Source organism: Sander lucioperca, chromosome 8, assembly GCF_008315115.2.
Source record: "Sander lucioperca isolate FBNREF2018 chromosome 8, SLUC_FBN_1.2, whole genome shotgun sequence".
NCBI lineage: Eukaryota > Metazoa > Chordata > Actinopteri > Perciformes > Percidae > Sander > Sander lucioperca.
The window spans coordinates 28,356,675-28,383,237 of NC_050180.1; the positions used below are offsets into that span (position 1 = coordinate 28,356,675).

Sequence of the window (26,563 nt, forward strand, 5' to 3'; positions counted from 1 at the left end):
ACTCCACTACACTCTACAGGCTGCTTTAAACATATATATGCGTGTAGTAGATCTTGCATTTCTAATACATGCAATTTATCACTTTAATAACATTGCGGGCGACTAAACAATAAATTTGTTTTAATGTTGGCACCAAAGTGACCGGACACACTCGGTTCTAGCCATGACCAGGAAGTGATATGGCCTTTAGGCTGCTGATGCTGGGGCGGGAATTTCCTGCGTGGACTGAGTGTGCGTGCGTGTCTGTTAATGCACGTCAAGATGGCAAAGTTGTCAGGAGCACATTAACCCCAGCAAGCTACCCCAGTAGCGTAGCACCTTAGTTAACTGCATCTCAGTGCGTGACAGCGCCGTATCTACAATCAGTACGGCCATCAGAGGTCAGTGAACAGAGTGTTTGAATGGACGTTTGTGAATCGAATTCAAAACTAGTCTTGCAATGTTGTGTTGCCAAAGTGGCTCGTCTACAAGGCCAGACTGAATATAGAGTGGTTTGCTGTATTTAGGTTAACTGGTATGTATTTTATTTTTCATCTCATGTCAAGTTTGTCAGGAGTGCTTTGGAGAAGAGAGCTATGCTACTGTAAGTCACTTCAGTGTATGCATAATGTGGACGAATGACAACATCCTCTCTTGTCAACATCCTGCCCTGGCAGGTAGAATAGTCGAATCTACATTGATGAAAGCTGCGCACTCATCCACTGTTAAGCAAAATGAGTCTGGCTCTTCATGAACTCCTGGTCTGCTGCAAGGGGCTGGAGAATGATAAAGCTACAGAGAGGAAGGTAATCACACCTGCATATAAACTGCGTATACACAATGAAATTGGATGCATTGCACCAAGCCAACCAGTAGGTGAAGTGTAAATCCTACACTTTGATAGCTGTCCCCTCTCTTCCTGCCTCCAGAAAGAAGCTGAACGCTTCAGACGACTAATTCGAGCTTCAGAGGTTGTGCAGGAGTTGGATCGTACATCTGGACCTAAAGCTAAAGGCTCCAAGCAACTCACATGGGATGCTGTTTTCAGGTAATCGGAATTTGCATAATTGTGCATGTGCAACAAAAATGCATATACAGTTATCCAGTATAATACCAGTCATGTCTATCTTCAGTGTGATTTTATGCACACTGCAAATCTTTACTTGAGCTTGCAACTGTGGTGTTAATTCGTTGTACCTTGCATGCCAAGACTATATGCCTTTGTTTCCATCTTATCAGTTTAGTTTTACTTTTGTTTCTCTGCATCACTCACAAATGAATACTAGCTGACTTCTGGGAACCTTACTGTGCCCGCAGTGTAATCAAATAGAAATTTGACCTACTGTACTTAACAACACAGTAAATATGATTGGTTTTATATTTAGAATTTCTGATTTATTCCAACTTGTTCCACAAGAATGTTCTTATTCCATGTTGTGGAAGATACCTGTAAATTGTGTTTTCAATAGTTTGGGTTTTATTGGGTTCAGTTATCTTTTAGAGGCAATAGCTTGATAAATAAGCACTTTCTATTCTGTTTTTTCCCCAATGTCAGATTTCTGCAGCGTTATGTCCAGAAGGAGACAGAAAGCATGCAATCAAGCAAATCTGTCACAGCAACTACGCTGGCCACACGGCGAAAGAAGATGGCTGAAATGTGCAGCTTGATCAAATACTTCATTCGCTACGCAAACAAACGTAAGGACCCTGTCTTTGCGAGATCCATTAGTGGGTTACAGTACAATGCAGTTTAGGTGAAATGATTGTCATATAACAAGGGTGTTTTGTTCGACATTTTAGTTAATAGCTTTCTCTACTTCACGTGACTCATTCATCTGAGTAGAAAACAGCAACAATTTTGAGGAGTTAAACATATTGTTGGGATTACAGTTACAGTGTCTCTCTGTCTGCAGGCGGGCCTCGTCTAAAGTGCAGTGAGATGCTGAAACATGTGATGGACGTCCTGCAGAATTCATACAGCTGTTCAGCCTATGGAGAAGATTATAGCAGCCTCCTTTTAAAGGACATCCTCTCTGTCCGCAAGTACTGGTGTGACATCCCTCCACAGCAGTGGCACAGTCCGTGGGATATTCATTTCAATTACATGTATTTTAGATAAATGATTTTTAGCAAAATTTCATTAGCACTAATTTTATTTGTTGTTTTGCATTACACAGCGTTATTACTGTTGTCTGATATTGTATTACCAACTAGTTTAATCCGTTTACTGAATCCCCTTTGTTTATATTTGTGATCCTTAGATATTTTGGACTTGTACTGCAACTTGTTCAACACTTCATCCAAGTCCATCAACCGTGTTTTGGTGAGCAGGGTGATCCACACGGTGGTGCAGGGCTGCTGCATGCAGACTGACGGATTCAACGACTATCTGTTCAGCTTCTTCTCCAAAGCACTGCTAAATGCCAGGTGAAGACTTTAACCAACATTTTAAATTGACTGGATCTAATAATTCCACTCAACACAATGTTGGTGCTATCTTGAAAATCCATCATGATTTACTGTGAACATAATGTACACCAGCTAAATAAATAGATGTACTTCTTGTTTTCTTTTTTCTGTGATCCTGTTAGGCAGGAGAAACACTTGACTGTTTTGGAGCACCTTGTCTCTGGTCTCAACATCTTCTTGAGATCTGCGGCCATGAACTGTCGGATGAGGGTGTGTCACCTGGGAGAGGAGCTTCTTCCTTCTATACTGTATGTCTGGGCGGATATGAGGCCCAGCGCTGCTCTCAAAGAGGAGATTGTGGAGTTCTTTAACCTGCAGATTTGTGTTCACCACCCCAAAGGAGCCAAGACACAGGATACAGGTACATTGACCTTTTCTTTTTTCTTTGAAACAGTTTTGTTTCTAGTGTATGTGATATATTTGGTTGTCTGTAGTATGGTAGACAGGCTTTATTGTGGGTTATGTATAGTTCCATATCGTTGCCGCCATCGCACCAAATGCTTGCTCTTGGGGAAATTGTTGTGTCTCTGTAAATTATGAGTGTGGTCTAGACTCTAGACCTACTCTATCTGGAAAGTGTCCTGAGATATTCTGTTATGATTTGTGACTATGAATACAATTAAATTTAATATACAGTTTCACCAACTTGCTGTGAGTAATTTCATCTTTAAAGTTCAAATTGCACCACCAAGGTAAGATTCCAGTACTCAGGAACTCCAATATCAAGCAATCTTTGCAAATTTCTAAACTAACTGAACAAACTAAAACTAACCATAAAATACAATTTTATACCATGAAATTATTGAAAACCAGTGGCTGAACAGGTGGTTTGCTTTGGAAAACTCATTATTTCAAAGTTAATGAACTAAAACATTTAAACCACAAGTATGACCTTAAACAAACAACCATTAACTAGTCCCCCTCTCTCATATTTTAGGTGCTCATGCTGAGGACTGGACCAGGTGGCGGAGTCTGCTGTACAACCTGTATGACGCCTTAATCAGAGAAATTAGCCAGATAGGCAGCAGAGGGAAGTACGTCACAGGGACACGACACATTGCTGTCAAAGACAATCTCATTGAGCTCACAGCTGACATCTGTCATCAGGTAATACAGATCAAGTCTCAAGTATGCATACAGAAAATCACAATTTCATTTTAATGTTAATATTTATGCAATTGTACAGCCAATTTAGCTAATATAACATGCTGTACATCTGTCTTGACAATATTATTTTCTCCATCTTGTGTTACCTGCATGTAGCTGTTCAGTGATAACAATGACACCCATGTATTGGAGGTGACCCAGACCTCCCTCAGAGCCACCCACATGGGCAGTCCCACCAATGGAGCAGCCAGCAAGCGACGGCGCATCGAACTAGGCTGGGAGGTCCTCCGGGACCATCTGCAGCCTCAGCATAATGACTTTGATGTCATACCATGGTATGAAAATCACAATCCAATTAATATAAGAACATTTTGAAGGTAAATAAGTTAGTACTAAGTATGGCTGCTTAGATTATTAAGCCCACAACAAAATCGCTCTCGCAACTTCTGCCGTACTACAGCAATCAAAAATCTAAAAGCAAATTATAAGACAGTATCACAGTTGCAGCTCCCCTATGTCTTCTTTTACAAACCGGTCAAATGGTCTCCAGATTTTCTCATACACCCCCAATTTGCCTCTCAATATATACTGTATATATGTCAGTCTCTCCATGGACATATAGACTTCTCTTTATTGATCCTTTTGGGATGACTCCCGCAAGGAAATTAGATTTAGATATAGTACATTGCTCCATATTCTTGATCCAAGCACCAATTGTAGGTGCCTCCATTTTCTTCCAGATGAGAGCTATACTCCTTTTTGCCTGTAGTATAGCAAAATCAATACATTTATATTCTTGGGGTTTAGATTATTTTTTAATTTGTGGTAGAAAAACACACAAAGTAGCCTGTTGTTTCTCTGATAGTTCTCACTCAAGATCAAGCGTCATGTAAAGATATTCAAACCCTCTTTTCTCCTCTCAGGCTGCAGATCACTGCAGTGCTGACCTTTAAGTACCCGTCCATGGTGCCCAGCCAGGAGGTAATCCCACTGCTGTCAGTGTTGTACCAGCTCCTGGCAGAGCAGCGGAGAGGAGAGAGGGGGCCGTACGTGCTGCGTTGTCTGAGGGAGGTGGCCCAGTGCCAGGCCCGCTGCCCAGAAAGAGCCCAAGTCCACAGGACGGAGCTGGCCCGGATGTGGGGTCGGGTGTGGACCCTGGCACTGCGAGGGGTCAGCTCACCACAAACAGAGGCCCTCAGCCTAGACCTGCTTAGCTCCATTGTCCACGGTGGACTGATCAATATGGACAGAGAATTCTGGAAGCTCTTCTCTGGATCAGCATGTAAACCATCTACGTGAGTCTCTGCCATTTCTCAATGTATAATGTTTAATTTGTTAATACTAAAAATCATTATGATCAATGTGTGTGTTTTTGTGTTTGCATTAAGTAGCCCTTTTTTCTCTCTATCCACAGGGGTGGTGCTCTCTGTCTAGCCCAGGCCCTACTAAAGTGTTCGGCCCCTAAAAGTATCATCTCCAGCTCAGGCTGGGACTATGTGGGGGTCACAGAGGGATCTGCCTCACCTAACCTGAAGGAGACCCTCATATCCTGGCTGCTGATGACGGATCAGAGCGAGGAGATGGAGGATAGCTCCAGACCTCACCCTATCATTTGCAGGTTGGTGCTGTGTTGTTTTTCCATGTTAACTATCAGACTTTGACTGTAGATAATTGTATCCTGGTTCAGTTCTTGCTTATTTAATGCTGTAAATTGTAATATCTTTAGACTATCTGCCATAATGGTTAAATGATGGGTTGCTACAGTTACAGACTGAGGTTCTCCAGGGGATACACTGCATGTATAGAAACAGAAAACCTTAGCTCCAAATGTGAATTACATTTTCCTTTTTCAAAACTGTTCTCTTTGTTAAGATGCATCTATTTTTCTTTGATTTTACGATAACGGTCTGTAAATGTATGCTTCATTTTGATCTTGTGTGCAGAGACTTTCCTTTCAATCTAATAGCAAACATCCTGGTCTCCCTGACCTTGAAAGACACAAGAACTGGCCTGAAGTTTCTGCTGGGTACTAAAGGAATGGAAAGGTGAGGGAAATTAACAAGTCTCACACACTGTACAGAGTACCAAAATCATAGACATGATGACGAATCCACCCCCTTTCACCCCCTTTTTGCACAATACAAGTGTCAATTGCCACTTTGGAATAGAAATCGTTTAGCTGCCAATTACTTTTTTTCAGTGCCTTTTTTCAAGAACAAACCTCATCCAAAGCCAAAGACCTGGAAGAGATCGAGAGGCTTTACTTGCAGTTCAGCTTCAACGCGCTGCACTCAGCGACGCAAAAGACTGACGAGTCAGTGACGACGGCTTCATCTGGAGGCCAATTTACAGCCGTCCCCTGCCTCAGAAAGAAGTTGGAGCAATCCCTGCTTTGTGTGGCTGACAACTTGCTCAACTGCTACTCTCCTGATGTGAGTGGAAGTTAATACTTGTGTGTTTATGTGTCTGTGTAGTCATCACAGTGACCAAGTGGTATTTGTTCTGATTCCCACTACCACAGTCTCAGTCCACTCCTCCAGAGTGTCTGGTGCGCTGTTTCAGTCTGCTGACTGGTGTTCTAGCAAGTTACGTGTCCGCTGGGTTTCTGACTGAGGAGGAGGCCTGCCGCTCACAGCTCTTCACTAAAGCCAAGGTATCATTCAGATGCATTGCAGTAGAGTTGTCATTACATCCTTTGGTGATTATTCGTCCCAGCCTCTTAAAAATAAAATAAAAACATTACGTCAAAGCATAGAAGAATTTAAGGTTGTTGGTGTGTTTTTATTACCAGGCCCTGGCTCAGGACTTCAGCGGTTTTGTTTCCAGTGTGAAAGTGAAGATGACAGAGGAAGGAACCATGAGCACACTGAGATCCGTCATGAAGCTCTGCACACAGTCAGCCAGCAGAAAAAACAAGGTGACATCATGACAACATGCATAAGCTGAAATAATACAGCAGTTAGATTAACAATTAACAATGTATGGACAATCCAGACATTAAGTCTGAACCAGACACCAGGCCAACCATTCTCTGCAGTCCTTGCACGCACTCACACATTCAAAATGAATTTGAGTTAGTTCATCTTTTTGTCCTTTTTTCTGCAGGATAATATTCATCCTATCTCCTCCAGTCTGTTCATTATGATTCTGCCGGCCAGTCTCCTCAGTGAACTAGCTGAGATCTGCAAACTGTTGGTAAGTGACATATACATATATACTATAAATATAGTACAATCAAGATGCTTGTAGGCTGAGGATAAAACAGGAAAATCCTTATTTTCAAGCACAGAGCTGATGTGCTGAATTAGTCTCACTTCCTCTCATCTCTTCAGTTAAGCAGTGTTTCTAAGAGAGTCAGTGTTGTGGATGAAGACGATCATATGGATGATGACTGGGACGTGACCAGAACTCAACAAGGAGACGACATTGACTTGTTCGATGAGGGCGAAGAGTCCCACAGCAGCACCAATGGGACCCACAGACAGAAGGGAGACAACAGTGACACTTCCTGTGGGCCAGGTAGGGAGGGATCCTTTGCTCTTCAAATAAGTGCCTTTCCTTGGATTATAAATATTTTGTATAATTTATGCAGATACAAGTACCACACAAATTGGACCATTTTCTGAAAAGAGTGTCCACTAAATTACACCATACATTGAGCATCTGTTATAAATATTATATGGTAAACAAAGGTGGAATTTCACTTGTAAGAGGAATACAGTGTGTTAATACATGTAGTTCCAAGTCTGCTTACATATAGCAGAAGTAGTTGGGGAAAAAAAAAAACTATGATTTGTTGTTGGGTTGTTAGTTGCTGATCTTCCTGTCAGTGGATAACAGGTAAAAGAATCTTGGTTCTTTCCTCCGTCAGGTGCAAGAAGTCTGTTAGCCGACGATTATCTGGTCCAACAGGACCTGGCTCTCCTTGCAGTCTTGGAGTTCCTGTGTGAGTGTGGCTCCATCCAGCCCGTCCACGGTCTACTTTTTAAACCGCAGGATGTGCGACGCAGGCTGCTGCAGTTGGTTGAGCAGATGGACTTTAACAAAGCCCTGCACCTCAACATGGTGGGTAGCAGCTGCTGTGGAGCGTCATGGTTGCTGTGGCAATGATGGTTCAGCTGATGAACACTAATATCTGGTTCTCTTCCAGTATCTCGTCCTGTTGAAGAAGCTTCCTGCTGAGGACTCGCTCTCTCCGGAGGAATTTGATTCACTGCTTCGTCCTCTAGCGTAGGGAAATCTTTCTGTAACACAAATGAATGTTTGCTCTTATAATGCATCCATTTCTGTCTTTAAAAAATCTAATCACGTTTAATGTATTTCACCTGTGTGTTATGCTGTGTTTACAGGGACCTGTGTTCTCTGTACCGTCAGGACCAAGAGATCTGTGCTGCTGTTCTGCTGGGTTTGTTACCCTCCATCAAGAGCCTCGGGAAAACCCACCACGTGCCAGAGGAGATGAGACATGTTCAGGGATCTCTGCTAAAAGTGGTGTCGGGATTCTGGTTAGCTGTGTATTTTTTTTACAATATAAACAGATGCAGGGTTGGTCTGTAAGAGATTATGTCCCTAAAATGAAGCCTCTGTCTGTGGCAAGGAGCCTTCAGTCTTTGAAGGAGGAGGATCAAGTGTAAAATATGTGTCCTCTGGTTGTCACAGAAAAGCAAAGTCTTTTCTAAAAGTTATTTTAATTAAACTTTGATGAAAGGGCTACAGTATTAGACTTTGAAAACATGAATCACGGTTTTCTGTTCATGTCTATCTCAGTCATAATCTGTCTGCAACTTGTAGTTCATTTAGTTTCCCTTATTAACTCAATCACTATGCTGTGTTTCAGTTTCCTGAGCCAAACAGGCAAATGCATGGCAGCTGTACGAGCTGCTTTAGTGAGATGTCTGGTTGCCTTGCTGGAGGTGAGCTATCACAGAGGTTTAGGCAATACTATTGCAAAGTTATTGTATGTATCTGCACAATGAAATCTTGTATTTCTTTCTTTTATATCTGATTCTGAATGAATGATATAAGCCAGACACCTTGTGGTAGTTTATTAAAATAAAACTGGTTTCTTTATTGACTAGTTTGTTTGTTTTTTTAGTCAAAAGATTAAAGCTGCTTTCAGTATTTTAGGTGCCTGAATTGTTTCAGAACAACACTTTCAGTCGATATCTTAACACTCAAGACTGGAGAATAAAAAATGTACCACAAACCTTCACCCTCTTCTCAACTATTCTGTATATTCTCTTTAGGTTTCAGTTAAAAATCAATCTATTAATTTTATTAGCAGCACCTCTTTTTGTGTTTTTGACTTCTCTCCCCTCTGACAGGCTGACCCGTGTTGTAAGTGGGCATTCTTAAGTATCAGAGGGCCTGACGGAGAAGAAGATCGCCCAGTATCTGTCATCCTTCCATCTCACCTCGCAGATGCCCACCACCAAGTCCGCATGCTGGTAGCCATGTCAGTGGAGAGGTACGTTTTAGCCGGGGACTGATAATGTGTCAGGAAGGGTACATTTTATAAAAAGTAAAATGTACATTACACAATAGATGTCACATTACATCTCAACATGGTAAATCATGGAGCTGATTGTCACCATTATTCTCCTGCGTCTCAAGGTTGTTTCTGGAGCTAAGACCAGAGCATCCAGATAAGAGAAACATGCTGCCGCTTAAACACCAGCAGGCGGCTTTTGAGAATGTTTACCTGAAGGCTCAGGAAGGAATGAAGCTCCAAGTAAGTTCATTAGGTGTTGTCATAAATCAGGAATAGTTCATTATGCATGCGTTTTCCACCTCTGTTTGTTTTCCTAATGCTTCTTGTGTCTCTGTGATCATCCATAGAGAAGCAGCTCTTCAGAGGACCAGCGCGACGAGTCGTTTAACCGCAAGGCCACCCTGTTGAAGAGTTTGTCTGTTGTGCTGTGTTGTAGCCCAGTCTGTGAAAAACAGTCTCTGTTTGCCCTCTTCCAGTCCTACAAGGAGAACAATATAGAGGAACAGCTCATCAAAAAGGTAATGATTTCTGGGCCCTGTGCATTGTGGAAATTGAATAAAAAATAACGTTTACATTTTAAAAATAAAATAAATCTTACTTGCATAACTAATCTGATACTTGAGTGATCTTTTGTTTTTCAGTTAGAGCTTATTTTTATGCATCACTGTATGCCCTAAAAAGTTAGCAAAATCTTGCCCTTTTCCCTATAAAACAACAAAGTAGAGAAAGAGCAGAGTAAGATGAACTGTTTCTGTCCTTCTTTTTGTTACAGATGTTGTGCAGTGTATCCAGAGCGCTGGGCTACAGGAGCGGGAAAACACTTGTCAGTTCTCACCTGTACTACTTGGTAGCTGAGTGGCTCGCGCAGAGACAGTCTGATGATCGCTACACTCTTGGATCTTTTCCCTACACCCTCCTAGACCACGACACAGTCAAAGATTTCTATAAGTGAGGAACTAAACTTCTATTATTTTCCTTTTATGTCACACAAATCCATGATCCAATGATATGACATTAAGTAAAACACTATGAAGGAATGGTTGATATTAAAATCCCACATCGTGTGTGCCCTTGAAGGTCTTCCTACCAGGTCTTGATCCCTCACCTGGTCTTCCTCGATGACTTTGAGCAGGTGAAGTCTATTGGCAGGTATCTTGAGAAGGACTGGAAAGAGTTATTGGCCAACTGTTTTCCCAAGATCATGGTCAACATCCTGCCATACTTTGCCTTGCCTGGCCAGGAGTCACAGGTCGCACAGCAGAGAGAGAAGGCCCACAAAGTGTACGACCTGCTCAAAGATGCCAACTGTCTGGGCAAACAGGTAAGCACAGCTGTTTAACATCAGCCTACATCTGGGAATTAGATTTCTTATTCTATGCAGCTTCATGACAATAATTCACTTTTTAAAACCGTGAAAGAGACAACAAGGAAAACAAGTACATTTCATTGTTGGACCAGATGTGGACATATAGTACACTTATCTAAAGTAAGAAAGAAAGTATAAGGTACATCTGAAGTGCAAAAGGACAGAGACGTGTGACTATTGTGAGGTTTCCATAATGTTCTGTAACATGGCATTTGTCAGAAACCTTTTGCACATTTTTCTCATGTGTCTTACATTTTCAGAATGTGTTGCCCCAGTCTAAAACGGTTGCTAAACTGGTCTTTGTCTGTTCTGAGATCTGTACAAAAGGTTATACAGGATCCCAGGGTCAAATGAGTGTGTGCAGTATGTGCCACGTATGATTAAAAAATATCCATTAATTGAATGGCAAATTGAATTGACTGTGCTACACATCTGTTCCCATGTTTTTTTCATGTGTCTGCAGCAAATTGACAACCTGATCCACAGTAACCTGGCGGACATAGTGGTGGAACTGCTGATGACTCTGTATGAAGGAAGTGGAGCTGAAGGGGACAAAGGAGACCTAAAACGCTTTACAGGGTAATGGTAGTTAAAACTTACCATGTTTTTTATTAGTCCTTTTTTATTTATTTGTTCATTTGTTTATCCATGTATTGGTTAACCCCAGTTTCACCCTGGGCTTTAATAATTGTCTATCCATCAATCAATTTTTTTTAAAGAAAAAGTATAACTAAATAACTGTTTAATGCTCCTCAGGGAACTGGACCCTGTACCAAACCCACCATACTTCAGCTCTTATGTCATTAAAGCTACACTGGACTACCTCAGCATGTGCCATAGTGCAAACCACAAAACTTTGGTAGCCATTCTGTCAAAAACTCCGGTAAGACAGTCGAGTTGGCCCTGATGTGGAACTACTTTTTTTTTTTTTTTTGCTTTCTTGTTTTACTGTTTGTGTTTTTACTGTTCTATATTATTGTCCTGATTGTTGTCCCTTCTTTGTGCTATAGATTTCTATCCAGAGGATTCTGCTGGCGGTGTGTGAAAGAGCAGCAGAGACGACCAACAGCTATGAACGCCATCGCATCCTCCTCATGTATCACCTGTTTGTCAGCCTGCTGCTCAGAGAGGTGAAGGACGGCCTGGGAGGAGCCTGGGCCTTTGTCCTCAGAGACATCATCTACACACTCATTCACCATATCAACAGCAGGTTGGTGCACACAAATACTCACAGGTAACATACATGCAGTGTCACACATGCTGTGTAGACACAAACAATGCACTTCCCTGAGAAGGTCTGTGTTTCTCTCACCCTCAGACCAGTTCACTGTGATGAGGTTTCTAACCGAAGCCTCTCCCTGTGCTGTGACCTGTTGAACGCTGTGTGTCGGGCAGCTCTGCAGTTCTGTGATGATGCTCTAGATTGCCACCTACAGGTCATCACTGGGACTCTCACAGCTCTGGTGTCCAGTCGGCCCACCATCTCACAGCAGGTAAGTGACAGGGATTCTGTTTTGTAAGTTCAATATCAATTATATGTAATTATTAATGAATGGAGACCAATGCAACAAAATTCTGCATTTAAGAAGCAGTTATGCAACACTGCTGTGGACAAAAGCGCCCACTTCCTTCACAAGTGGACATTTGGGCCCTTGAATAAACATTTTTCTAAATATCTTACCATTTTAGAGACTTTTTTTTTTTACATCCAAAGCAAAGTGCAAAACATTTACTTAAAAAAACACAAATAAAAAAATAAAAATTAGATTTCAGGGTAGTACTGTTTTTCACTTATCAAGCTCCCCTTAAGACATTTATTATTGTTTTGCATTTTGAACTGTTTGTGAGAAATGTCTGCCTCCTTTCCTCTCTGGCCCTCTAGGTGCTTAGTCTGTTGCAGTTTCTCGTGATAGAAAATCAACAGAAGTTAAAAGGAGCCATCAGCAGGTTGGAACCTTTTCCTGACCTCCCTGAATTCAGAGAGCTGCGGTCTGTACAGCATAAGCTCAAACATAACACTGGGACCTTTACACTGAGACAGGTAATGGCCTAACTAATATCCAAGTATTACTATCTTGTATTTTTTTTAATGCATATGTAGTTCTGATTCTTCAGTAAATCGAGGGGTGGGTCATAGTTATCAAGGAAAAGGAACAATACTAAATTTCATTGCTGACCTACATCCTCCATGTTTTCCTTTTACAGGAGATAGCCCACTTCCTGTCAGTGACGTCCTGTGACTCCTTACCTCTGACCAGACTGGAGGGGCTGAAGGAGCTCACCAGACAGCTGCATGACAACAAGGGACAGATCAGAGAGCTGCTCAAAGAGTGCCAGGGTACAATGCCAGATGTGGAAACATAGGTCTATGCATAAACAAAAGTTGTGGCATGTTAAATGTCTAATGAGCTTGTTCTGTCTCTCGCTGTCCTCCCTGCAGCTGAACCCACTGACAGTGTGCTGGTGAAGCTGGTTCTCAGTCTGCTGCAGCTCTGTAAGCTAGCAGTCAACCACCAGGGAGGAGCCAACATTTTAGGTATGAAATCCAATAACTTCTATAGCGACAGCAGCTGTGTTCTTGGCCATGTATGGACACATTAATCACTAACACAAATCTGTTCCTGCAGAGGCAGCAGGCAGCTGTCTGGGAGAACTGGGTCCTGTGGATTTCTCCACCATCGCCCTACTTCATGGCAGAGACCCCCTTTATGAAAAGGCTGTGTCTCTCTTCACCTCCACTGAGTCGCAGTGTCTTTACATCATCCTCAACTGCATGAATGATGCACTCACTCAACAGCGGTACACTAAACCCTAGATTTTATTAATCCAAAGTTTGTTGTACATGGCTATGACTATGAAGGAGCAAGCGGTTTGTGTTTGTATTGATTGCGTTCTGTGCTTTTATTGTGTGCCAGTATTGAGGTGAGGCAGGCAGCCGCTCAGTGTGTGATGAGCATCCTCGCCACTCAGTCTGGAGTCGACTTCTGGGAGCAACACAAAGACAACAGAGACCCCATGCTGGCCTACCTCAATCCTTTTAGAAAGGCCAAGAAAAAGGTGGGTTGCAGATGTCGTATTTACAGTATGTACGTATACTAATTAATAAAAAAAGATCAACCCAAATACTTTTTTACCACTCTGCTCTAAAAAACACTTTTATATTATAAATACAAGTATGAATGTGTTTTTGTGTACGCACATGTAACGTCTGTGTCTTCCTGATTAGGGGGAAGCTGTGAGTGCTGAGGGGAGTTCGGAGGCCAGGGAGAAGCTGGAGAGTCAGGAGTTTTGGATTCCGCAGGCGGGCAGCCACAAAGCCTGGCTGAAGGCTCTGTGCACCGCCCTGCTCGACAGCGGAGGAGTCAGGAGTGAAGCTCTGCTGCTGTCACGGCCATTGTGTCTGGTGAGCACACGGAAGATACCTTGAGAACTCTTACCCTTCATAACTGGACTGTCTACTACACATCCACAGTTTGCATGTGGATCCGTGTGCCTAAAAGTATCCACATCTTGGATTGTGTTTAATTTCTGTCTGTGCTTTGGAGCATTTTGTAGAATTTGTGGTCCACATTTTGTTACATAGCAGAGCTCCAGATCTTAGCGCACCTTATTTCCCCCGTCTGTCTCCAGGTGAGGGTGGACTGCTGTCAGAGGCTGCTGCCCCTCATCATCCACTCCATCCTTCTGGAAGACTCTAATGGTTCGTGGAGGGAGCTGCTCTCCTCCCACATTCAGGACTTCTTCAGCTTTTGTTCCAGAAGCGCTCAGGCCTCCAGTCGTTCTGCCACACCTCTCAACTCTGACTCCGGTAAGTTTGAGAGTATGGCAAATAATAATAATCATAATTTATCTGTCTTTTCATCTACTCACATTCAGTAAACTGTATGGTTTTCTTTGTTTGTGATTAGCATTTATCATTCTTCACAGAGTCAGACGCTGCCAGCCAGGGCTTGTACGACAAGACCTCACTTCGTACCATGCTTGCTGTTATTGACTATCTGAGACACCAACAGAGACCACTGGACGCTGATAGGTTTGCACTGTTATTGTAATCAAATTTGTTTTATATAAAAGTTATTGTTCAGGCACTCTGCATTTTCTATTTGGACCTGCTCTCTCCCTGATTTGCTCATGCTACGGCAAGATGTGTCTCCGCTAATGTAGGTGCATGTAAAATGACACGCAGTGTGTGGAGTGTCTTTGAAATAAACACTGTATCCTTCTTCCAGCAACTCCTGTGGCACAGTGTGCGACTCAAACTTCTGGCTGGAGCTGAACTATCTGGAGGTGGCCAAAGCTGCTCAGTCCTGCTCAGCACATTTCACCGCTCTGCTGTACACTGAGATCTATGTGGACAAGATCAAAGCTAACATGGAGGACAGTCGAAGGTATGCAGAGAGTTTAACTTTTAAACATGGGATTTTAATTAATGTCTAGTTATGTGTCGGATTAAGACATTTACATATTATTTTAAGTTAACTTTTACTACATGTTAAATGTGTATTCTACGTGCTTTAAACAATATGTATATAATTTTTTTCCTTTTTTTTGCAGTTTTAATGTTTTTTTTTAATCTGGGTTATAATAGAAAAACTAAATCTAGATCAATTTTTGTGTTTTGAGAGTTTTATCCAATTCTCCTTTTTTTTTTTTTTATCCATGTATTTACCAAATCTGCAGAACCAAGTCCAGAGTGACACGTAAGATAAATTTTGAAGAGAACAGCCAGAACTTCACCATCTCCAGCCTGACTGAGAAGAGTAGGGAGGACACTAATATCAGCCTACAGGTCAGTTCCTTATGTAACAATTTTGTTTTGTAAATTAACAATAAAAAGCAATTGCTCATTCAGATTTCTCCTTGATGTAAAAACGTATTTCTGAAAAATGTCCCCCTGGAAGTAACAGTTACAGTTTGATGTGTAGTGTAATGACCACCAACTTCAAACTCAAATTATTCACCAAAGCTCAACATGCATTGTAAAGTACAGGGGTTGGGCACAACAATATAAATGGCTGTAAAATAGTTTATTCGGTCATTCTGTCATGTGTATTAAAATAATTATTTCATTCGTTCTGTGTACGACTCTCTCTTACTATTTGTAGGAGCTGCTGATTGAGGTGTATCGCAGCATCGGAGAGCCTGATAGTCTGTATGGCTGCGGCGGGGAGACGATGACCAGTCCGCTGACAAGGTAATCAATATGTTGATTAATGAGACCTGCATCCCTTCACATTATCACTTCTTACCTGCAGTGTTCAGTCATTATCAGAACTACAAAAGGTTGTTTTGTCACATTAATTTATAGGATTCGAACCTATGAACATGAGGCTATGTGGGGGAAGGCCCTGACTTCATACGACCTTCACTCTGCTCTGCCTGAAGTCACTCGACAAGTGGGAATTGTGGAGGTAAAATAATAAGAAAGTTAGATTCTGATGTGTTATATGACAGCCTTTCTCAAACCTTTTTTGCGCCAAGGCCCAGTAATGTTTGGCCCTCATCCTCTGTGCCCCACTTACGTAATTTTTTGGGAAAAGGAAAGACTATTTGTTCATTTTATGAACATTTAATGAATTATTTACACTTACATTTAGAGATGCACAGAGGTTAGAAAAGCACAATAGTGGCCCAAAGTTTCCCAGTATCTGCCCCCCTGGTGAGCTGGTACAAACATCTGGACCAGTCACATCTGGCCTGGCAACCCAATTGCATAGGTTTTGTTTCCAGATTTTGTGAGACAGAGTCAACACACATGTAGGCCTAATTTACTCTTCCCTCCTCTTTTGCGTCTTTTGTTGGGGAAGTAACCTCTTTAAATGTGCACATGGCACTTATTCATGTGAATCATACATAAACCCCTGGATAGCTCAGATGTGTTTCAGCAAGACTTCTGCTCATGTTTAAAACTTTGTGCACATTAAAAATATAACTCCTCCCATCTGTGTTCTCCGAGATTTGGAGAGTTGTAATATAGTCTGCTGTGCATGTTATTTCTCCGCTGATATAGTAGTATCTCATTCAGACCGTCTGACAGACACAGAGGCCCATTTGGGTCTCTGGTCTCTGACAAAGAGACGTGAGAAGTGGCTGTATGCTGCTCTTCATCGGAGGTAGAGCATGGATGCAACGCATCACTGCCCACAGCAGAGCGAGTCCACTAGAATTAACTGAAGTTGCTACACTTACCAGCCGCGCTGCTCACCTCTATTTTTACAGAGAGTGGACACAAAACGACGGACGGGTCTGCTTCAGAGCTCTGTGTGTTTGAGCCTGAACCATAGACCGTAAACGTCACGTCATGGGAACTTTAAACAAAATGTAGCAATATTATTGCACACCTAAACTTTGTATTACCTAGATTTAAAATTACATTCGGGGGTACAATCAAAACATTCGGCACCAGCGTGCCTCCCTGTCATCCTCTCTGTGCAGACTCTAATACAGCGGTCCCACAGCAGCCCATGCACCGTTATGTATTCATCAATAACTCTAAAGATTTATTTTATGTATTTGGGGATTCCCGGCCCAGCATTCCTCCACGGCCCGGTGCCGGTCCGCGTCCCATAGTTTGTTAATTATATCAAGTATTAATGCAGTGTAGTTCAGCCTCTTCAGTTGTAATGTTTGCACCAACAGGGCCTGCAGAACTTTGGTCTGTGCAGCATCCTTGCCACCTACATGAGGGGTCTGGAGAGTGAAGGGGTGGAGTGGGGAGCCGAGCTGAGAGAGCTTCGCTTCCAAGCCGCCTGGAGGAACACACAGTGGGACTGTGAGCTGTTGGAGAGGTGAGGCGAAGGGGGACATAAACGCATAGCTGAGAGCGCGGTGCCTGCTACACAAAACACAACTGTAACCCATCAGAGAATCAGAGGCAATCTCTCACTTATTACATTTTCCTCCAAATCTAATTTGTTGTATCAGGAGTGAGAAATCCAAACCAGGCTTCCACGAATCAGTGTTTTGTTCCCTGCAAGCGCTGAGGGACAAAGAGTTCTCCATATTTGATGAAACTATGAAACAGGCCAGGTATAGTAGACATTTAGGACACTCTTGGAATTTCAATTTTGAACTCTTACTTCAGTTCTCCACTTGTAAAATAATTCACCAATCTATGTGCTTGTGTGCTTTCACAGGGGTGCAGATGTGGAGGAGCTGTGCAGAGGCAGTCTAGAGGCTGTGTCTTCTCTGTACCCGGCTCTCAGAAACCTGCAGAGCATCAGGGAGCTGGAGAGTGTTAAACAGCTCTTTTCTAGGTGACATTAGCAGTAAAACATTCGTAACAACATACAACATAGTCATTAACACAGGAAAAGAGTCTTGCGGGTTTATTTGTTTCCTGTCATCTTGGGTTGTGCTGATGGAGATGTCTACTGCAGTGAATTTTTTAGAAGCGTTACCCTAATATACAGTATATTTGTTTTATGTACTTTTTAATATCAGGCCCTTCTCAGATGGGACTCTGACGGAAGTTTGCAGCCAGTGGCGACAGCACTCCCAGCTGCTCGCTGACAGTGACTTTGCTTTGGTGGAGCCCATTCTGGCTGTCCGCTCTGTGGCCCAGCACACCCTGATGTCCACGGTGGGAAACCCAGACAGCACCCAGTACCTTAGCTCTGTGCTCAGTGACCACCTCATGGAGCTCTGCCGGTTGGCTCGCAAGGCTGGGAATACACAGGTAGCATCTGAGTGTGTGTGTGTGTGTCTTTTATTTTCTAAGTGAATATGATCAGCACGGTTAACTACAAAATGCTCACAGTGTTGTGATTCCTGTCCAGCTGGCAGAGCGGGCAGTCTTCCAGATGAAGCAGCATGGTGGTGGAGGGTCCTGGGCATCATCCCCTGTGTTGTCATGGCAACTGGAAGAAGCCCAGGTGTTCTGGGCAAAAGGAGAGCAGGGACTGGCGCTGGGCCTGCTAAGAGAGATGATACGCAACCTTGAAGAAAAGGTCAGACACAAACACAGCTTTAGAAGATATGTATCACCTGTGTTGTATCAGAAACCTTACTTTAATTATGGAACATACTTAAATGTTATAATGCTATCCCCTGAGGCTATTTTCCACATTATAACACATGTAACGCAGTGAGATTGAGCAGTTTATGAACATGACTAACTTCATCATCATGCATCGGAACAATACAATTAAGTAAAATCAACACTTACAAGAAGTTTTGTTTTTTGTTGGTTAGGTGGACTTGAATCCTGCTCTGGTCCCGGTCTACACCGAGTGCCTCAGGCTGTGTGGTAACTGGCTGGCTGAGACCTGCCTGGAAAGCCCCGGAGTAATACTGGAGAAGTACCTGGAGAGGGTAAGAGGAAGCTAAAAGATAATGACCCTATTTAATGGGCAAGCCTTGTTGTATGACTTATATGTTAAGGGATATCTGCTTAGGACAACAGCAAAACATAACTGTTTTCATACAAACTCATTAGATGTCATGAAAGGGGTTGTACAGATTTAAAAATAGTTTTGTCAGTGCTTAAATAAAAATCAGCTTCAGTGCAGAACTATTTTCTGCCAAGACCTTTTATTTCATGTTCATGTGAGTGGCAAAATCAGGCAGACAGGAAACTAAAAGGTCTCAAAATACCTAATACATGTAACTTATTGAATCTCTGTAACACATATTCGTACACACGCAGCAGGCCTCCCTCAGAGAACTGAATGAGTTATTACCCATCAGCCAGGCAGTGTCTGACCACCCACACTCTTATATACAGACCTTAATTATTTATGTCCAGATAAATTAGGAGCAGGCCCAAAGACATAAATATTAAACTTCTGTGAGTTTACATTTTATGCCCTCGGGCTATGGCAGATTCATATGGACAAAATAAAATTATTCATGTGCGTGTTTGTGTTTGCCTGTACCAGTGTGTCTCTATACATTGCCATCCAACCTTTTTTTGTAGTGATATTTCTTGAGCTTTTTAAGTGCTTCTAGTGGAAGTAGTAGCCCACAGTTTTTACATTTTTGCATTGACACCTTTACCTCATTTTTTTTCACTGCTGTAAAAGTCTCTCATGTGCTGTTCTCTCAGGCCGTGGAGGTGATCGAGCAGGAATCAGGAGTTCAGGACTCCAGGCTGCAGAGTCAGCGGACTGAGGCCTTCCTGTCACTGGCCCGCTTCTCTGACGCTCAGTACCAGAGCATCGACAAATACATGAATTCCTCTGAGTTTGAGAACAAGCAGGCGCTGCTGGAGAAGGCCAAAGAAGAAGTGGACTTGATGAAGGAGCGTAAAGTGACGTCCAACAGGTCTGTGATAAAACATCTACTTGTTTTTTTGTTTTTTTTACTTGTTTAAATCACAATTTTTAAAAACACAGTTTTTTGCTACACGGCGGATCCTTTCCGTTAAGAGACTTAACATTTTAGATGTGCTCTTCTTTTTGACTTCACAGGTACACAATAAAGGTGCAGAGAGAGCTAGAGCTGGATGAGAAGGCCCTGTCCAACCTGCAGGCAGACAGACAGCGTTTCCTGTGTAAGGCGGTGGAGAATTACATCCAGTGTCTGGAGCAAGGTGAGGAGCACGACACCTGGGTGTTCCGCCTGGCTTCACTCTGGCTGGAGAATGCCGACGTTAAGGCCATAAACGTCATGATGAAGGTTGGTAAAACACACCCAAATTGCTTTGCATTTAAGTTTGGGATAAAAGCCACTCTGTAAGATGGAAGCTCGATGCTTAAGATTTCACTTATTTTGTGTTCCAGAAAGGGGTGAAGCAGATTCCTTCCTACAAGTTTCTGCCTCTCATGTATCAGCTGGCAGCTCGCATGGGAACCAAGATGGTAACTGGCATCACTGAGGACACGGGCTTCCATGATGTTCTCATCGATGTAATGCAATTTTTTTTTATTAATACACATTAACAGCTGTATTTTATTGGCAGCCATCTACAGCTGACTTTTCTCAATGATGACTTTCGTGTATCTGCAGAATTAGTCCAACCAGTGTCCCTCAATTCCTGAGAAAACCCAACTTTGTAGCAAACACAATATTTTAGCTTGATGCATATAATGGAATTATAAAAAGAAAACCTGCTGTTTTCTCTCCTCACAGCTGATCTACCGAGCGTCTCTGGAGCACCCTCACCACACACTCTTCATCATCCTCGCCCTGGTGAATGCCAACAAAGACGAAAACTTTTGCAAGACCCGGCTGTCTAAGAGCGCTCCCCGGCAGCCCTCACCATTTGACCTGGTGAGACTTATTAGATAATTCTCCGTTGCACATATTCATGATGTTGGAATACAAAGAAAAGTGAGGCTCCTCCAAGGTTTATGTAGCCATTAGTTTTATTCTACACTAGTTTTATTCTATACCAGTCTTGTTTTGAAGTAGAAAATGCACCCTTGTCCTTCACCCACCTTTCCAAATTAATTCTCTGCAGAGCTTTTTTTTTAACACCATCAGTTCTATTTTTACACGTGAATTTTTTCTTTTTCTTGCAGGAGCGCTCCGATGTGGCCCGGAAGATCATCAGTGCGATCAGGAAAAAGAGAGGCGAGATGATCCGAGGGATCGAGCGTTTGTGTGATGCCTACATAACTCTGGCTTATATGGACGCCAGCAAACACAAGACAGAGAAGAGTGAGTAGTCAGAGCACAGTGATGTACTTATATAAACACAGCGGATGGCATTTCAAGGATTCAAGGCTTTCTGTCCTTTTAAATGTCAAGAAATTCAAACATTGATCCTACATACTTTATTTCTGTTTGATTAGAGTAAAATTGGGGGAAGGACGCCTCTCTTTTCCTTACCCCTGAATGTGTGTATTACTGTATATGTCTAGCTGCTAAGTCATCCTTTGTGTCCTTGTTTTATTGTAGAGGCTATTCCCATCCCTGCTGATCAGCCCATCATGCAAATCAAAGACCTGAATGAGGTTGTCATCCCCACAATGGAAATCAAGGTGAGAGGTGATCAAACTTCTCAATTTTCATTCACTTACTCAAATATTTACGGATGCTAGGGAGTTCCTATTAAGTTTTACAAGGAACGATGGGATTGATTTGATTTAATTCAATTGACCCAGTGGATTTTATTTGGCTGATATTCTAGTTGAATGTCAAATAATGTGAAGATTTCCCTTTTTTTAATTTATTTTTGTTCATGTGAAAAAATAGATCTTAGATTTTCTGTTCGAGTTGCTTGAACATTGTTGGCAGTAAATCACTCATGACACTTACAGACATCTCAAACCTTAAATTTGAACTTCCCTTCTTGTGATATCAAATCAGTGTTTGATCATTTGTTTCCTGTCCCACATGTTAAACAACAGTACAACAAAAAAACTCCTCCAGACCAAACCAGCTCCATCGATGATGTGCATTTCAATATTTTATTTTTTAGGACAATATCTTTTAACAACTGTTTTGTGAGATAACAAGTGTTGTTTCATGCAAATAGGTGGATCCATCTGGTTGCTATGACAACCTGGTGACTGTCAGGTCCTTCTTGCCCCAGTATCACCTGGCTGGAGGAGTCAACCTGCCCAAGATCATTGACTGTGTCGGCTCTGACGGCAAGAGCAGGAGACAACTGGTCAAGGTAAGTGACGTGTGTGTGTGTCTAATGTGTGCCTGTTCCACACATGCACTGCAAACCTAAAATGATCTAGACATTATCTGACAGAGCTGTATGTGAGAACGCAAATGTCAGTTGGATCGGACATCAAGCTGCCAGTTCCCTAGTACAAAGTCTGTGTAATTTCCAATTGAGCCCATGTGTGAATAGAGTATCAATGTCTGGAGAATTCACAGCAAGCAAGTGGGCGTGTTGACAACGTTTCTATCATGTGGCCAGCTGAAAGCGGAAAAAAACAAACCTAATGGTGAGAGGGTGAAGAAAAAAGGTCATTTCCACTAAGACAGCACCCAAAATGTTTAACTGGAGAGACGACGAGACTCGGGATCTTCTGTCTGTAAGGGCGACAAGAGACTGGGTTGTTTATGACCATATTACGAACCGGCTACGTGACCGCCACATCATGTCCTGCCTCCTGCACGCTCTACCCAGCGCCACTCCTCGCCTCAACCAAACACGGACAATCTTTTGTTGTGTGCTACATCTGTAAAAGGGAAACTTCGGACAATGTCAGAAGTATGCCTTTGATTCCCTGACATAAGTGAGGTTGAGCTACAAACATGTGCAAAGACATTTTTTTCTCTGTTGGGTATGTGTGTGTTATTCACTAAACAAATCCCCTCTCTTTGAAGCTTAAGCTGCTGTCAGGTATAATTAAAGTCTGATCAGCCTTGACGGGGGACCCGCTCACTTCTAACTTTAACTTTAACAGTTCTTTTCTTTTCACCACTTCGATACTTGGGAGAGTCATGGTGAAATAACAGTTTTTCCGATCTTTAACTTCATTAAATAGATTAATATGCCATCGCTGTGATTTTTACATTTTGAGAACACAGAATTCAACTGAGGCTCAAAATGAGCTTCTCAGTGTTCCTGGGTGCTGTGGTACATTCTATGTTCTCCAGTGACCTTTGCCTTCTCGGTGTGAACAGGGTCAGGACGACCTGCGGCAGGATGCAGTGATGCAGCAGGTTTTTAGCATGTGCTCCATGCTGCTGCAGCGCAACACGGACACTCGCAAGAGGAAGCTCAACATCAGACGATACAAGGTTACACACATTATTTAATCATTTTTTTCACTTGATCTTGTATTTATTCCTTTGTTATTTAATTCAAAGAGATTTATGAATAAGGACTAGGTTGTTCTGTTGCATATTGCCTTTGATCTTTGTGTCATCGACTTGTAATTCCCATATTTTCTTTAAAGAAACCATCAAAGCAGTTCAAGATAAAAAACACTTATACTTGCATCACCTACTTTTAGTCTACTTCATTCCAGGTGGTGCCGTTCTCACAGCGTAGCGGTGTGTTAGAGTGGTGTTCTGGCACAGTGCCTATTGGGGAGTTTCTGGTGGATCCCAATAAAGGAGCCCACAAACGCTTCAGACCCCGGGACTGGACCAACCTTGCCTGCCGCAGGAAGATGATGGTACTGCTCGGGCATATTCAGCGCTGTTATGGAAAACGCAGTCATACACAATTACTGAGGGATTTGTCTCTAATAAACCACAGCTGTCTCAGTTTGCTCATCGCGGGTACTGTTCTGAATTTCAGTGTTTTATCCGTCTTTGTATTTAATTGATTGAACTGCAGGAGGCTCAGAAGCTGGCGTTTGATGAGAAGCTCCAGGCCTACAGCGAGGTGTGCAAGAACTTCAGGCCGGTCTTCAGGTATTTCTGCATGGAAAGATTCCTGGACCCCGCAGTGTGGATGGAGAAACGGCTGGCTTACACTCGCAGTGTGGCCACCTCTTCTATAGGTACAGACAGTACTGCATGTTCACCCCAGGTCTTGTATTCAGCTCCATACCAGGTTGCCTCTCAGGCCATCTTAAGATAGGTATAAATTATGACATGGATACGTAACACATTATTACAGTTATTAAAGCCATTTTTAAATTAAATATATATGATAAACTCAGTAAACGGATCCTACACATTTGATTATTTCACACATCTTGGGATTGGGAATTTAAAAAATTGTAGATGACCTGTTGACTTCCTCTGTATACACTCCAGTTTAGATTCAACCAATCAATCACGACTTTTCTGTTTTGTGCCTGCAGTTAGCTACATCGTAGGCCTGGGTGACCGACACATCCAGAATATTCTGGTTGATGAGCAGACTGCTGAACTGGTGCACATCGATTTAGGTAAAATTATTCTCATTAGTTTTTTCTATGCAAACATCTCTTCATTTCAGAAAAGGTGACTGCTGACTGCACTGAGCTGGCTGTAATTCAAGCAACACAAAGCAGTCTTGTGTAACTTTTCAGGAGGTCATTTCAACATCTGGAAGAGTTTGATCCGAGTCTCTTACAATCAACAAAATCATATATCATATATGGACTCTTGCTACAAAATGCAACTCTTTAAAGCTCTAAATTCAAAGATCAAGACATTGTGAATACATGGTGTAACATGCATCCTAACACATCCCTTTCTCTGTTTCCTTTCCATTGCTGTTGGTTTTTAGGTGTGGCCTTTGAGCAGGGGAAGATCCTCCCCACCCCCGAGACTGTCCCCTTTAGACTGTCCAGAGACATTGTGGACGGGATGGGCATCACTGGAGTGGAGGGGGTTTTCAGGAGGTGAGAAGGAGATCGTGGTTGTTCTCTGATATGATCAAAAATGTCATTAAATATCTGTAAACAAAGACTAATGGGAAGTCGAACCTGAGAATGTTTTCAACATGGTGTTTCTTTCCATCATAGGAAGGTTCATTTGTCATGAAACCTTTAGCCCATTAACTACATAACTAGTTAACTACAAACCTAAGTACTAATTAACTACAAAGTACACACTAGACATTCCTGACTATTTTCCAAAACATGCCATACATTTTAAGATTGGTTTCATACCTTCCAGTCAGCCACTATTTGATTCTTCTTTACAGTGTAAAAAAATCAGTCATAAAACAGTTTGGTTTGTGGTGCCTTCAAAGACACTCTAAATATAGAAAATGAATGAACTTCACCTGTTTTCTCGGCTCAGATGTTGTGAGAAGACTATGGAGGTGATGAGGAGCTCTCAAGAAGCTCTACTGACTATTGTAGAGGTAAGAACACGGGACAACCCACACACAAACACTTGAATAAATCCCGGGCATTTCTTTTACCACATTGCCTTTGTGTGTGTCTATGTGTTAATGTGCTGTTCAGGTGCTGCTGTATGACCCTTTGTTCGACTGGACCATGAATCCATTGAAGGCCTTCTACCTGCAGCATGACGAACAGCAGGAGCTCAACGCAACGCTCAGCTCCACCATGGGGGGAGATGACATAGACAACCACCGTAAATCCAGGTGCTACAGTAGATGATAATGATGATGATGATGATGATGATGATGATGATGATGAGAACTGGTTTTGAATCTTTTGATTCCAAGATGAGAGCCCTTCCAGTGATGTTGTAGAAGTGTTTCTAACTCTTAAAGCTCTGCTCATCACCTCATACTCTTCCTCCTGCAGTGACAGCCAGAGCTTCAACAAAGTGGCGGAGCGGGTGCTGCTGAGGCTACAGGAGAAGCTAAAGGGGGTGGAGGAGGGCACGGTGCTCAGTGTGGGGGGGCAGGTCAACCTGCTCATCCAACAAGCCATGGACCCCAAAAACCTCAGCAGACTCTTCCCAGGCTGGCAGGCCTGGGTATAGACCTGAGAGAAGGTACAATCGAGCTGGTTAAGTCCCTGCTTCCGTCAACAAGTGTATGGACATTTCTGGATAGCAACAGATTTTACCCTGCAAAAAAATAATGCTGTTTTTGTCTATTATTGAAGGCATATAATCAACACATAGTTTAGTGGACAGACGCTATGCAAATGAGCTTCAGAATATAAACATGGTGAAACAAGTTCCTTGGTTACTTATTTATTCCGCTTTTGATTATCTTCAATAACAGGAATCTTCTATTGCATCCATTTTCAGACAAAACACCAACAGATCAACAACAGTTCTTTCTTTAAATTATTAATTTCTGCTTACCTTTGCACTTTAACAGAACATAGTCAGTTTGGCAGATTGCATGCAATAGTTCTTGCAACACAAACCATAAAATTCCCATTTTGTTTGCTGCAGTAATCTGTTAATCACAAAATCCTGAAGGAATTTAAAAAGACCAATAAACTGTGGTGCTGAAAGGGAAGAGCCTGACATGTATATGTGAAGGTGAGATTGTTTCTGTATGTTAGCCCATAGGCTGTGAATGTTTTCATGCTGTTGACTGTTGTATGACGTTATTAAGTTTTACCAATGAATACCCAAAGCTTTTTACCTTGAATACATGCCTTAAGAATGTATGATATGCCTTATCCAGCGGTGGTTTGTTTCAGTTCAGCTGTTTATTAGTTCAGTTCTTTTACTATTAAAATGAGTGAATATTATGTCATGCTGTAAAGCTTATAGAGTATCTCTAGAGCAATGTATATGTGTACAGATTTCAACTGTTTAACAGCAACTTTATTCTACTTTATATTACTTGCTTGTTCTTTAAAAAAACTCTGCCCTTTAACATGATTTCTGTATCAATAAATAAATCAAACAAACAGCAGTAAAAA

General features: G+C 42.2%; 1 protein-coding gene across 3 annotated transcripts; it reads left to right on the forward strand.

Moving 5' to 3' along the window:
* Positions 1–200: 200 nt before the first annotated feature.
* Positions 201–26,504, forward strand: atm (ATM serine/threonine kinase). 3 transcript variants are annotated; one of them, XM_036004484.1, is made up of 63 exons: positions 205–380; positions 546–785; positions 909–1,027; positions 1,535–1,677; positions 1,893–2,057; positions 2,241–2,406; positions 2,571–2,809; positions 3,386–3,555; positions 3,712–3,890; positions 4,479–4,850; positions 4,970–5,173; positions 5,499–5,600; positions 5,756–5,987; positions 6,077–6,208; positions 6,347–6,472; positions 6,661–6,750; positions 6,888–7,074; positions 7,427–7,620; positions 7,706–7,785; positions 7,905–8,060; positions 8,393–8,468; positions 8,880–9,022; positions 9,169–9,286; positions 9,394–9,564; positions 9,819–9,994; positions 10,124–10,367; positions 10,876–10,991; positions 11,169–11,295; positions 11,423–11,622; positions 11,731–11,905; positions 12,295–12,453; positions 12,618–12,750; positions 12,853–12,948; positions 13,040–13,211; positions 13,328–13,469; positions 13,639–13,815; positions 14,043–14,220; positions 14,340–14,445; positions 14,642–14,800; positions 15,093–15,201; positions 15,518–15,606; positions 15,721–15,823; positions 17,052–17,200; positions 17,337–17,441; positions 17,549–17,668; positions 17,856–18,090; positions 18,191–18,361; positions 18,606–18,725; positions 19,459–19,676; positions 19,823–20,030; positions 20,135–20,260; positions 20,484–20,624; positions 20,876–21,014; positions 21,255–21,337; positions 21,835–21,975; positions 22,944–23,060; positions 23,291–23,440; positions 23,605–23,770; positions 24,077–24,163; positions 24,487–24,601; positions 25,005–25,068; positions 25,172–25,314; positions 25,481–26,504. In XM_036004484.1, the coding sequence occupies exons 2-63, from the start codon at positions 714–716 to the stop codon at positions 25,659–25,661; spliced, it is 9,276 nt and encodes a 3,091-aa protein (XP_035860377.1). In that variant the 5' UTR covers positions 205–380; positions 546–713; the 3' UTR covers positions 25,662–26,504. The 3 variants fall into 3 exon arrangements, with proteins under 3 accessions (XP_035860378.1, XP_035860377.1, XP_031146731.1); XM_031290871.2 differs by having other exon boundaries at positions 657–785; XM_036004485.1 differs by lacking the exons at positions 25,005–25,068; positions 25,172–25,314; positions 25,481–26,504 and having other exon boundaries at positions 201–380; positions 657–785; positions 24,487–24,605.
* The last annotated feature ends 59 nt before the right edge of the window (positions 26,505–26,563 follow it).

Bases quoted from the DNA above. Each gene is read 5' to 3' on its own strand.
- atm (XM_036004484.1), top strand. From the start codon at position 714: ATGAGTCTGGCTCTTCATGAACTCCTGGTCTGCTGCAAGGGGCTGGAG. The intron at 11,906-12,294 runs GTAAGTGACAGG...CTGGCCCTCTAG, and splicing joins GGCCCACCATCTCACAGCAG to GTGCTTAGTCTGTTGCAGTT. The intron at 23,061-23,290 runs GTTACACACATT...ACTTCATTCCAG, and splicing joins TCAACATCAGACGATACAAG to GTGGTGCCGTTCTCACAGCG.